The sequence below is a fragment of the Pleurodeles waltl genome, chromosome 3_1 (genome assembly GCF_031143425.1).
Source record: "Pleurodeles waltl isolate 20211129_DDA chromosome 3_1, aPleWal1.hap1.20221129, whole genome shotgun sequence".
Taxonomy (NCBI): domain Eukaryota; kingdom Metazoa; phylum Chordata; class Amphibia; order Caudata; family Salamandridae; genus Pleurodeles; species Pleurodeles waltl.
The window spans coordinates 1,996,119,529-1,996,132,419 of record NC_090440.1 but is presented as its reverse complement, the minus strand read 5'-3'; the positions used below and the strand labels follow the sequence as shown (position 1 = coordinate 1,996,132,419).

Sequence of the window (12,891 nt, the reverse complement as noted above, 5' to 3'; positions counted from 1 at the left end):
GAAAGGTGGCTGAATAGATGGAAGGATGAGTGAAAGGATGGGTGGCTGGGTGAGTGAAAGGGAGGGTGGATAGATGGATGGCGTGGAAGGGTGGGTTGATGGGTGCGTAGAAGGATGGATCAGTTGATGAATGGATGGCTGAAATGGATAGGTTTGGAGATGGATGGGTGGACGGATGAGCAAAAACAATAGGGAAAGGCTGATGGATAAAGGAATTAATTGATGACATGTAAAGGTAAAATGGTAGATATCATCAGAGCTATGAGTAGTCTCTGAACACAAACAACTCAGCCACCACCCCCAACTCCTCTAGATCATCAAAGCTAGGCTACTTTACGGCAGTGCCAACTTTTTTGGTGAGGGGCCTTTGGGAGTGTGTGGGCAGAGGGTGCCAGGTAATTGAGAGAGGAGGAAGGTTAGACGAGGGTTAAAGTCAGGAGCCTATGCAACACAGAAAAAACAAATGAGAGCTCCCTGTGGCCTCTACTACAGGGTGTTCAACACTCCACCCCTCACCGTCAAGGACTCTACTTTGCAATAGCGGGTTCAAACCTCGACCCTGCAACCTCCAGGCCCCTACAAATATAAGTCAGGAACTCAGCCCTCGGAGGGTTCAGACCTTCACCCCTCACCCTCAAGGCCCTATACCACTCAGCACTGCAGCGGGAGAGAGCACTGCCCTCACCGGAGGCGCGACCCCAAGAACCGCGCGGTCCAAATAAGTCCTGTCATGGGGCGTCCGCACGCACTGCCGGGAGAGGGGCACCGCAGGTCCGGGTGAGCCTGGGTGGACCAAGGCTGAGGCCTATCCCTGGCAGCCATCTGGGGCAGGGTAGCGGGACTGTAGCGCCGCGGGCGTCGGTGATAAGAGAGAGCCTCGCACAGGAGCAGCCGCTGCAGCTTACGACAGTCCTCTGATCAATCGCAATAAGGCACTAGTACGGGCCAAAGGAGCTGCTGAAAACAAGTAAAACGTCAAACAGCGTTGTACGCACGCGAGCAATGATACGCATGCGCACACAACAGAGTGGGAGCTTCGACCAACGGAACGCCGGAAGGAAGGGGCGGTCCGGGCCGCCGGTGACACCAGCGTACAGACGTGCTGCCGACCGCCTGCAGTGAACCGCCTCAGTTTGGTGAGTGATGGCCCGATGAGAGCTTTGTGTTACCGGAGATCGGTGACTGTGCTGGTGAGTTTTATGCCCCTATCCCACCTCCTTAACTGGATCAGTGTACTGGAAACAGAGACACGTCTATGGTCTCGTTTTGGAAGCTACTGCTCGTTATTTTTTTTTAAGTGATGGTGTGCTTAATCCCATTCACGTATTAGCCCTGGCAACTAAGTGCTATAAGTGGGTGTTAATGTTTATTCGCCTGGTTTGCATTATGCCTACCCTGAATGTAACGTTGTTTTCTAAATGGTCGGATGGGACAAAGTGCTATCACTGCAACTTAATTTAACCGCCGGCCGACCTGCTTACCTCTTCCGAACCAATAGTAAATAATTAAAAGAACCTGGTAGTTAGTTGAGGTGGCTCAGATAGTTCGTGAATCGTAATCGTTCAGAGAGCGGGGCAGCTCCTTGGGGCCGTAGACCCTGCTACCGTTCCCAGCGCCTCAACGGTTCGACCACGGAATATTAGTTTAAAGGCGCATGGGGCTTTCTCCACTGCCTTGAGCCACTCTTCGTTTACGATGCCATGATTTGCTTTCCGTGCCTGAGTCGAGGCCAAATCATTGCTGCAGTCAAGACTGTTTTTCTTGGGTGTATGAGGCGCTGAAATGATGTGCTTACCCATCCATCGCCGAATTATTAAAAAAAACGTAATTAAAGGAAAATCAGTACTGACGTGCATTGGTTGTGAACTTGGAGCAGGTCCTGGGGAGCTCATTGATGATGCCGAAGAGCTCTTTACTGTTGTGAGCGTTGGCGTCAATGCGGTTTTTGAAGTGGGTCCTTTTGGTGGTGCAGATCAGTTGGTGATGTTTGCGTAGGGCATCCTTGAAAGCGATGTGGTTGGAGTTGGTAGGGTCAGGGTGCCAGGTTTTTTCCATTCTGTGACATAGCCGTTTAGATTCCTGTAGTTCTGGGGTGAACCAGCTGGTCTTGATTCTGTGGAAGGTGTTTGGTTTTTTTTTGAGCGGTGCGAGGGTGCTGGCGCAATCTTCTATCCAGCGATGCAGGTTGGTGGTGGCTGTGTTGGGGTCTGGGGTCCTAGGGGGTGGGGCCCGGGCGAGAGTGGAGATCAGTTGATCCGTTTATATTTTGCTCCAGTTGCATCGGGACGGTTGTGTGTGGTGGTGGTGAGTGACTGGTTTCTGGTAGGAGAAGTCGATGTAGCGGTGGTCTGTCCAGCTGACTTCGGTGGTGTGGCTGAAAGAGACGTGGTTGCTGGCTGAGAAGATGGGGTCGAGTGTGTGGCCTGCGGAGTGGGTGGGTGAAGTGACGAGTTGCTTGAGGCCGAAGTTGGTGAGGTCGTTGGTTTAGGTTGGTGGTGTTGATATCGTTGTTATTTTCTAGGTGGAAGTGTAGGTCACTGAGGAGGATGTAGTCTGTAGAGGCGAGGGCTTGGGAGCTGATGGCGTCAGCGATGTCGTTGCAGAACTGCGGTCTGGGTCCAAGGGGTCTGTAGACCAGTGTTCCTCTGCGTGTGCTGTTGGCGTTGATGTGGATTTTGAAGTGGAAGTGCTTGGCGAAGTTGATGGTGTCGTGGGAGTTGGTGGAGACTCTTATGGTGTTTTTGTGGACTATGGCGATTCCTTCTCCTGGTCTGTTGATTCAGTCTCTTCTGGTGATCTTGTAGTTTTCTGGTATGGCTATGGCTAAGTCTGGTTCAGAGACCAAATTCATCCAGGTTTCGGTGAGGAATGTGACGTCAGGCGAGTATGTGGTCAGCAGGTCCCAGAGTTCAATTGTTTGTGGGTGTTAAGTAGGATGCATCTTAGGCGGTTGTCTGTTTTCATTTGGAGTTTGGAGGTTAGGTTGCAGATGAAATTGCAGGCTTTGCAGGAGAAGGGTCCTTTGGTGCGCGTCGGTGTGGACTGGAAGCAGATGGAGAAGCGCCCTGGATTAAGGGCGTGGAGTTTGTTGGCAGTGTAAAGGTGTTCAGTGAGGCGTGTTGGGCAGGGGGTCTGGCGCTGGGCACGGTCTTGGTGCATCCACGCTGCGGCCGGCATAAGAGGGGAGGTGGGAGGGAGTGGCAGCTGGGAGGAGGGAGGGAAACCTCCAATGGGAGTGCGGGTGGGCGGGGCAGAATGCTCTGTTCTGAGGCAGATGTCCTCTTTGCAAATTCCCCACCCCATATTAGGTGGAGTGACTTGAAAGGGCTTATACTGTAGCTGCAGACCTCTAGCGGTATGCTTTACTGATGCATTCCTAGCAGTCCTAAGCCACTGCATCCATGATTCATTATCGATCCCTCCCCACTCCTTGTCAGGATAAATAGCCATCCTTGCTGTAAACTCCTCATCGTACCTAAACCAACCGAAACCACCATAATCCATTTGGGATCTTCTCACAATGTCTATGTAGTTAAACAAAGCCACACACCTTTATGGATAATGCTCACAATAAACTCTCACATATATCAAAAAGGCCGAAGTACAATTCTCTATGGTGGTAGGTACTTCTGGGCTACGTGCTAATTCCCACTCTTCTTCATTTGAGCCCTCCTTTGCTTGCACTTCCCTATGGAGTAGTTTAAAAAGTCAACTAATTCTCCTTTACACATTTTTTCCTTCATATTTTGAGTGAGATGCGTCCTCAAAGGCATTGACACTCCCATGTAAGGTAGCTTTTTGTTCTTCACACTTCCAACGTTCTCCTCATTCCCCAAACTAATATCTTGGGCCTGACTTTTACCCTCTTGAAGCGAGGCCGACTTACCTGCATCCTCTACAATACCTGATCCTTGTTGTTTTGAACTGTCCTTTCCAATATTACATTCTTCCCCAATGACCGCTTGAATCCCCATATCCTTCCCCACAGCTTTTGTCCTTATTTCAGCCCATACCCCTTGAAACATTTTCCTTTTTTCTAATCCTTCCCTTCTATTCTCACCTCTAGGTAGATGTATGGCCACAACAGTCTTTTTCACCACCCTGTCTCGACGATCGCTCCGGATCGCCTTCTCCGTGGTTTCCTGCAAAACACCAATACTCCGAACCCCTTTATATCCAAACCTTTTAACACCATCATTCCTTTCCTCCCTATACTGAACCATCTCCCCTTATAACCATAATTCAGGACAACTCAACATCCTTATTACCCTACGACTGTTTGAACACTCTTTGTTTGGGTGACCCTTCTAGTTTATTTCTCCTCTGTGGCTATCTTGTCTCTCTTTGGGGAATTGTTAGCTAGCCAGCAACTCTGATGGTGGGGTGGTGAAAGTGGTATTCTATTAGCGTTAGCATGGCAGATTTAAATTAGGATGCTAAATGACAACATTTTCATTTTTTTTTGTTTTTGTTTGTTTGCTGCTGCTAGAGGAAGAAGGTAAATGTAAGTGCTTTAGTTATATTCAGGGCCACTGGAATTATATGGCAGGAAAGACGAAATTATGAGACAAGGTGGACCAATTTATGTGGCAAGAAAAGTCCAGTTATGGATTTACAATGCTAATAGCTCTAACTCAAGCAAATGCGAGACCTATTGCATTTCAAGTGGGTTTTTTTGTTTTTTGTTTTTAGGCACCGAAAGATTGCCTTAATCCCCAGATGTTGAGTCGACACTGGGACCCGAACCAGGTTCACCAGTTCCAAGGTCGGCAACTCTGGCCGTTAGGTCACAAGTCCTCCGTTCCCAAAGGTGACCCATAGCCCTTGATTCCCAACACTGGTGCCAAGAAATGAGTCAAATAGGATATCAGGGAAACTTAAAAAATATTTTGAAAGTGAAGGGAATGACCAAAACATTTTGATTCTCATTTTAAAACAGCAGATTTTAAACATGTAGCATCAAACAGCAATGAAAAAAAAACCCAACAAAAACAAGCATTTAGTTAATTTCTGGAATACAGCGCCATAAGATGTGTTGTGAATTCTATAACTACTTATTACACATCATGGCACCCATGAGCTCTCTGTTTTTGTTCAGTCATCAGTCAAATGTTGGCACTTTCTGTGTCGCCTTACTCTTTCTAGGCATAACAAGCGTGCTGTGCTTTTGTTTGAGACGACTTGGATATCTTTCAGGCCCTGGCTGGGTGTGAGCCTTTAGCTGCTTTTAGGTTGTGTTTGTATTGACCGTAAATGGTACCAGCGTGCTACTACTGCACATTTTCTTAACTTTGTCTTTGGGCTTTTTAGGGTAGTGACAGCTGTCTCGTGAGCTAAGGGCGTTGTTCAGTGGACTAAATTCATCCAGTCCGGGAATCTGTGTTTGGTCTCTTGGTCAGAGGTTTAGTGAATGTACTTAGCCTTTCATCTTTCTACGGTCAATAAAATGAGTACATTTACCACTGAGTTGGGTAACACTGAATCTGTCAATAACACCAAGGGACCTTTTTTGGGGTGGGATGAACTTGTGCTCTACAAATATGCTTGAAGCTGGTAATGGTTATTAATGAATATTTTTGATCCACTGGGGTATGATGACTCACCTCACCTCCTTCCCAGCCTCTTCTCAGTTGCCTCAGCATTAACTGACCATCCGTTTCATTCACAAACTCGTTGATGCAATAGCCAGAGTACTACAGAGTTCCTTTCACAGCCAATCTGCCGCCAGGAGATCTACAACAATCACACAGCCTACTCCTGGGTACTACTTTCCGCCCGTCATTCACTTTCATCCATGGTGTAATGCACTCTTTGTTTAACCCCAACTCCTCTTTTTCCTGTCGCGAAGGTCTCAAACACATCTCTGTGCATATCTCTCCCATAGAGCATCTGACAAAGTTCAGTTCTTGGATAGCATCTTGCTCTTTAGACTCCACCATAACCCACCTCTGTGATGATCTAATTTTTCCATTTGGTTTCTCACCTCACCCCTATGCTGATGACGCCCTAAATATTTTTTTTTCTCCGAATTTCAGGCCGTTTCCAGACGTCACTTGGACAATCATGTTAGGAGACCAAAGCACATTTTATAAGCTCAAAGGGAGACGCACAAAACAGAATGTCTTATCAAGCTGGATTCAAAGGTGCAAGTCTGCATGGTAGGGCAGCCCAGCTTCATAAGCCAGAAAAAAAATGTGGGTTGTCTAGGAGGTTCTTAGATTTGAGCGGGATAGTGTGCGTGCCTCAAATGCAGAAGTAGTGGCAAATGCCTTACAGAACAGTGTAATGATGGCATTTGGAAGAAGCAGGGATAACTGTTGCAGATTCTTTCTGCCCTGGTAATGACACCATCTGCAATTAAACTCTCAGACTTGGGATATAATCTTAAATGGGCTTGTCACAGTGTGGCAGTTTACATGATATGGTAGAGTAGTTGGAACACGAATGGCCTGAATAATATCAGGCCTTTTTGAGCAGGAGGTGGTAAAATCCTTTGACGAGCTCAAGAGAATACCCTTTGAGAAAAATACATTACTGAAAGTACCTACAGCTAAGGGGATGCTTAAAGAAGTGGAAACCTTTGCCAAAGGGCGCATAGATGGCACAAGCCACAAGAAGAACATAATCCCTCTGGCTTTGAAGCTACTGGGGTGGCATTCTGGTGGATGCAACATAGTCTGACTTTTAGAAACTGGCATCTAGCAAATGAAAGAAACAAGGTATTAGGAACTGTAATTGACACTTGGATGAGAGAAAAGGACTATTTTTCTAGATTAATGGAGGATTGAAGTCTGAGAGGCAAGAGTAGCTGAAAGTGACAGGGGAAACTGAATAGGTATCAATTATAGATGAGTGACCTAAAGATGTCAGAGCTGCATGGTCGAGAAAAATCATTTGCAGCTTTAAACAGAACATATTAAAAGCTTGGGACGGAGAGTAAAATAGTTGTGACTAAAACACATGAAAAAGGGAAAGGTTGAAGTGGTAAAGGCTGGTAAAGGCTGGTACATTCACATGTTCTGGTTATGTGTAAAGTTGTATATATTTTAGGAAAATGGAACCAGCAGTGGCTCCCTCAAGACTCTCAGCCTAGCTGGAGCACCTACCTGGAGCAGAGAGAAGTTGGTGGCACTTTGCAAAAGCAGCAGGGCTCTGAATCATCACTGTAGCTCAAGTATGAGGGTTGGATACATTTAAATAATGGAAATAGCCACACAGATAGCATGCCTTCAGAAGAAATAGATAAGCACTTTGATACACCCCTCTAGACTCACACTTCATACTTCCACAAAACTGAATCGGATCCTAGTGTTCGACGGAGAGACTGAGAAAACCATATTCTGCACTGCAATGCTATAATAATGTGAGATTGTGCGCCGTGGAAGTGAATAATAATACCAACAACAGGCTGGAGACATTGGAATGTATTGGACATAAAAACAAACATGAGGAAATCGGTTGGACAATATAGAGATTATGTGATTAGAAATACGAGCAAATAAACAAATATATATATGATGTTAGTAATTGACACAGCCTGAAATAATTCATTAGTGCAGTACACATTTTTATTTATTTATTCTTGTTAAGCTCTCATTCAACAAATTTACTGCAATTTTTTATGTAAAATTGAGTTGGCGTGAATGTTTAGCTTATGCGAGTCATGGTAATGGATCAAGCCGTAAAGGATTAAATTAGGAAAATATGGCTAATACATTTGACAATCCTGTTTTTCGAAATGTTGCTTGAACGTGGGAAACTCAGTAAAAACTTGTGTGTTGACAATCCCCTCGATCAGCGTATTTTTTTTTCCTCCCTGAGCTAGAAGATTGTACTACTTCTTAAAGAAGTGCTGTATTTAGCACAGGAAATATTAGCTTAGAATACATGTACAACCATCTACACTCCTGTACTTTCTCCAATGAATTGAGTAGGTAAGAGGTTAACATTACTTGTTAGTAGGCTTGTACACATACCCAGTATAGAACTAGCGGTATGTATGTATTTTTTTTGCTGGTGGCAGAGGGCGGCAAATTGGTTTTTCTGTTCTGGTCATTCAATGTTAAGCAGATGGAACTTGAGGTCATGTTTGAATTCAGAGGGACGAAGTGGTGCCGATTTGGTAGAGCGTCCTGAGGAGAGGACTAAGTAGCAGCAGTGATGTGAACCTGGTTGGGGCCGCATGAGGTGTCTGTGGTTAGCAAGGGGATGAAGGATAGCAGAAAGCAGAGAATGTGTCCGGGTGTGGAACTGGTTGTGTAGAGCGACCTATTGAGCATTTCTGCAATACGCTTAGAAGACCAGGAGCCATACGTACGACTGTATATTTTGTGACTCACAATTTGCAATTCATTGGTGAGTCGCAAAATCAAATGTACAACAGTGTCAATTACATTGTTTATGATTCCCAGTAGGGTCTCAAGTGAAATACCTGATCAATACTCATGAGGTAGGTCACAATTTGCAACCCCTTTCCCCAATGGGAATGGCCGCACTCACAGGGATGGTGGCCTGCTGGGGACAGCAGACCACCATGTCTGTGACTGCTTTTGAAATAAAGCAGTTTAAAAAAAAAAATACAGGCAGTTTTCCTTAAAGGAAAACGAGATACATTTCAAACAAAAAAATGAAAAGTTTTATTTTAATTTTTTCAGACTAGGCATTGGTCTGTGAACTGAAAAAATATTTTCGCTTCCATTCACAAAAGGGAAGCGGTCCCGAGGGAATGGGTTAGCACCAATTTGAAATTGATGATCATTAAATTGTTTTACGACCGCAGTTGTGTGCACTAAACAATCATACATGCCACTGGGACTCGCAGTTAAGAAGGGACACCGTTGGAACTCCCCTTCCTAAATGCGGGTCGCGGTCCCTATTCTGCGAGTCAGTATTTGCATTCCAGCTCACAAAATAGGGATGGTACATTGGAAAAGGCCATTGTGTGTTGCAAAAGATGAAATTTGCCTTTTGCAACTGCAAAATTGTGTTGTACACCGGGCCCCAGATCTGCTTTTCTTTTGACAGATGGCTCTACTGCTTGCTGTCGGTTGTAGGATGATCTAGTTTGGTTAAAGTAGTGGCGCTAATGATTTTGTCTCACCAAGAGAATGATTCCGGGGAGTTCAATAACAACGCTGTTATGTGCCAATAATGTCTTTAACAGGTGTTTGAAAGGGAAAAAGTGGTGTACATCCCATGCGGATTTTGAATGTTTAGAAAGGGATTAACTGTTTTGCTTTGTTTGCCTGGGATGTACACTTTGTTTTGCTACTCTGCTTTTCCATTAAATCTGTTTGCACAATCCCTCTTCAGAACTTGCAGTTAATTATGCTGTGTTACTAACTGCGAACCTATTAAAATAAACGCAGGAAGCACAATACCAAATGGTTGTGCTTCCTATGTTTTTGATTTTGGAGAAGGACCAAAAAGATCAATTCAGTAATACTTAATGTTTTAGTAGAAATGTGCAGCGGCTCGGTTCTTCAAGAGATACATTTATTTATATGGGAAGGACCCCCATGCAGAGTCATGGTTGCCCTAGGAAGTAGGCAGTTTTACTGTTGGAGACAAATTTGCCCCAGTTCTTTGCTTTGCATCCCAGTAAAGCGTGTATACGCCCCAAAAGTAGATGTAAAAAAATAATAAAATCTTAACCCCTCGGCCTCCTTCTGGAGGAACCGTCGTTACACCTTCGAGGGCTCCCTCGATTTTTCTGAACTTGATGGGTGTGGCACATGAGCCAACCCTTGCGCTCCTGCTCTCTACACAACGTTTGCCTTCTCCCAGGATCCAGAACACATGTATTGTAAGCAGCCAGCAGCAGCATGCCTTCATATCTCAGTGGTGCTGAAACAGAAGGGTCCCTATTCTTTCTCTCCCAGCCGATTCGGCTCCTACTCAGTCGTAAAATTCAGACTGACTTTCTAATTCAGGCCAGCTTCACTTATCACTCGGTCCATAACATTGCCTGAACTTACAACCAAGTAAGGACAGATCAGGACTCTTCATATACACCGCAGTTTTCTTTTTTTCATATGTGTCTTGGTACCATCTTACCCTGAAGGTTGATGTTCTGGCAAGTACATAGCCACCTGCTCGTGTGCGAAATGTTTACTTTGCCGTTTGAAAAACACAGTATCGCAGACAGCCATACATCCACCTGATACTTTCTCATTTACATATTTGCTTACTCCTTCTTTCTTTTCTCCTCCCCCACCCCTCCACACCTCCGCCATGCTCCCACAACTTTAAACTCTTTGCCAGGCTCTTATAGGCAATCACAGGTATTTCTTATCCAACCTCCCCTTATTTTCTCTCCTGCATACTATCACTGCCACTGCACATGCCCAACCTCAATATTTATCTTGTACACACTACGGTTCTCTACTTTAATCCCTGGCTCTTTTTCACACTTTCAAACCTTTCCTTCTCCCACCTTCAGTCAGCCCGACCAGATGTCTGAGGTTGGGGTCAATATGCGCTATAGCTGTTCCAGCCAGTGTGTTCTGTGCGTTTTTTGCAGATCATTCTATGTGCCAGGCTCCTGCTTAATACCCTTTCCTCCTGCTGTCCTCTTCCCTCCCTTCTATATGTGGCGCAGGGCTCCATTAAGCAACCTTAAGCTATTTACTATATCACTGTTTAAGATAGGTTGCCATCCTCTGTGTGTGAGACATTTATTTTAACTGTAAATGGGTTTCACTTTATTAGGAGTTGTTGGTTTTGTATATTTATACAATGTTATTTTATCACAGTGTTCTCTAGTTGCTTGAGCTTGCTTTAAAATGTTTTGTGTTACGTCTGAGATGGTTTTAGAGATAAAATAAAAATTTTGACAGAAGAAAGTTCTACATTTTATTGTAATTGCGTTTGTATATCACTTACTATCCATGACGAGTTGCAGAAGTGCTATAAGCCCAAAGTTATTGGTTACTTCAATGTTTTTTAATTATCATTGTAGATTTGTTGGCTGTTGTGTTAGTCTTGTGCTCTAAGGAAACCAAGTAATGGTGATGTTTTAAGGTAATAAGGGTTTGGTGTAATTATTAAAGTTAATGCAAGTGGAAGAAGGGGTAATTAAGTGGAGTGAAGGAAGTTAGATATTGTGAGATAGCAAGAATCTGTTAGAATACAGTGATTTTTGTGACCGGGAAGAGTAAATAGGTTAAAAAGGTTTTGGCATTGCAGGAATGATTATTTAGATGGGGAATATATGATCTGTATGGAGGGGTATGGTTACTTTAGTAGCAAGTAAGGTGATAGGCAGGTCAAAGGGTGTGGGGTAAACTCAAAGGCACTAAGGCTTGCAGAAAATGGGTTGTAAGAAGGATATAATTCAGATAGAAAGGCAGGAGGGACAGTAATCATAACTATTCATCAGGTTAGTTTCATGTGGTTCTTTTGGAATGTTATGGTAGGATGTAATCTGAGGGAGTAGAAAAACTAATCTGTAGGCATGTGATAGAAATTGTTCTGTCTTAGGTTGTACTGTTTGGGTCTTGATGGTGTTGATACGTACTGTGGTATTTTTTTTTTTTTACATAGATGTCGAACATTATTGAAATTGTTTGCTTTCTACTTCTGTTTTTGTAATATTAAGTACTCATACTGTATGTTCGGAAAGTGGGCTGTCTAGGTTTGTCTGTAGAGATCTTGTGGTTTTTGCTGATCTTACTGTTGTGTGCTTGGATGAAAAAGATGCATGGGTGTTGAGTTTCTAGAAGATAATTTTTTTCCGGCCCTTTAGTGATATTTAGTTTTAAGTGGTTTTGTAGATTTTACACTGCTGTGATATTAAAGGGTCTGGAGGGTATCCTTTTACAAAAAATAGGACAAGTCCTCAGTTATTCACACGGAAGTCAGGACCAATTAAGTGGAATGTTCTCGTGAGAGACACATGAAAATGGCATGTTTAATTTTGTTTTTACTTTTTTTTAGATCACCCACAAACCAATTACAATGGATTATTTGTATAATTCTGGAACACTGACTGTAGTTGCTGGTGTAACCTGTGGCCTGTGCTTGGGCTGGAGTCTTCGTGGACGTTTCAGCATTTTCCCAAGAAACAAAAGACCTCTCTGTACCAACAATCAAGCAGATGAACCAAGTATCATGGGGGAAACTGGGGAGTTCAAAATGGTTCTGGTGGTCCGTAACGACCTGAAAATGGGAAAGGGTAAAGTGGCTGCCCAATGCGCCCATGCCGCAGTTTCTGCCTACAAGCAAGTCATGAAAAGAAATCCAGAGCTTTTGAAGCAGTGGGAGTATTGTGGGCAACCCAAGGTTGTGGTTAAGGCACCAGACGAGGAGGTACTCGTTCAGCTGCTCTGTCATGCCAAAGAAGTTGGATTACCTGTGAGCTTAATCCAGGATGCTGGGCGTACTCAAATAGCACCTGGATCTCGAACTGTTTTAGGTGTAGGCCCTGGACCTGCAGATCTGGTTGATCAAGTGACTGGACATTTAAAGTTGTACTGATCCTTTAAAAAGGACCGTCAAATAGGTGCAAACTAGAAAATGATATATATGAATTACAAATAAAATCTAACCACATTTCTACTTCTGTCTGAAATTGGAAGTTGTTTTGAGATAGAATCTCTGTTGCATATACATTTTACCTTTTATTTTGTAAAATGTTTTGATACTTAACTGTACTGGTGAATTCTTTAATTTATATGGGTTTCAGCTGTATTTTTGTACCCACATGCGCACAATTCTATTCTTTATTGCAGATAATCTTCTTCTGCCAAGTCTGAAATTGTGTTTGTGGATAACGTGCCCCAGTTCTCTGCTTTGCAGCCCAGTAAAGCGATTATTTGTCCCAAAAATCTTAACACCTCTTTGACCTGCTTCTGGATTTAAAGCAATCGGTCTAAGCCTAACTCCAAAATG

At 43.9% G+C, this 12,891-nt stretch overlaps 1 protein-coding gene across 2 annotated transcripts; it reads left to right on the top strand.

Moving 5' to 3' along the window:
- The first annotated feature begins 998 nt into the window (after positions 1-998).
- On the top strand, positions 999-12,558 carry PTRH2 (peptidyl-tRNA hydrolase 2). Of its 2 annotated transcripts, none has more exons than XM_069226427.1 (2): positions 999-1,136; positions 11,938-12,558. In XM_069226427.1, the coding sequence occupies exon 2, from the start codon at positions 11,959-11,961 to the stop codon at positions 12,475-12,477; it is 519 nt and encodes a 172-aa protein (XP_069082528.1). In that variant the 5' UTR covers positions 999-1,136; positions 11,938-11,958; the 3' UTR covers positions 12,478-12,558. The 2 variants fall into 2 exon arrangements, with proteins under 2 accessions (XP_069082528.1, XP_069082529.1); XM_069226428.1 differs by having other exon boundaries at positions 1,027-1,190.
- Positions 12,559-12,891: the final 333 nt, after the last annotated feature.

Bases quoted from the DNA above. Each gene is read 5' to 3' on its own strand.
- PTRH2 (XM_069226428.1), top strand. From the start codon at position 1,152: ATGAGAGCTTTGTGTTACCGGAGATCGGTGACTGTGCTG. The intron at 1,191-11,937 runs GTGAGTTTTATG...ACTTTTTTTTAG, and splicing joins GGAGATCGGTGACTGTGCTG to ATCACCCACAAACCAATTAC.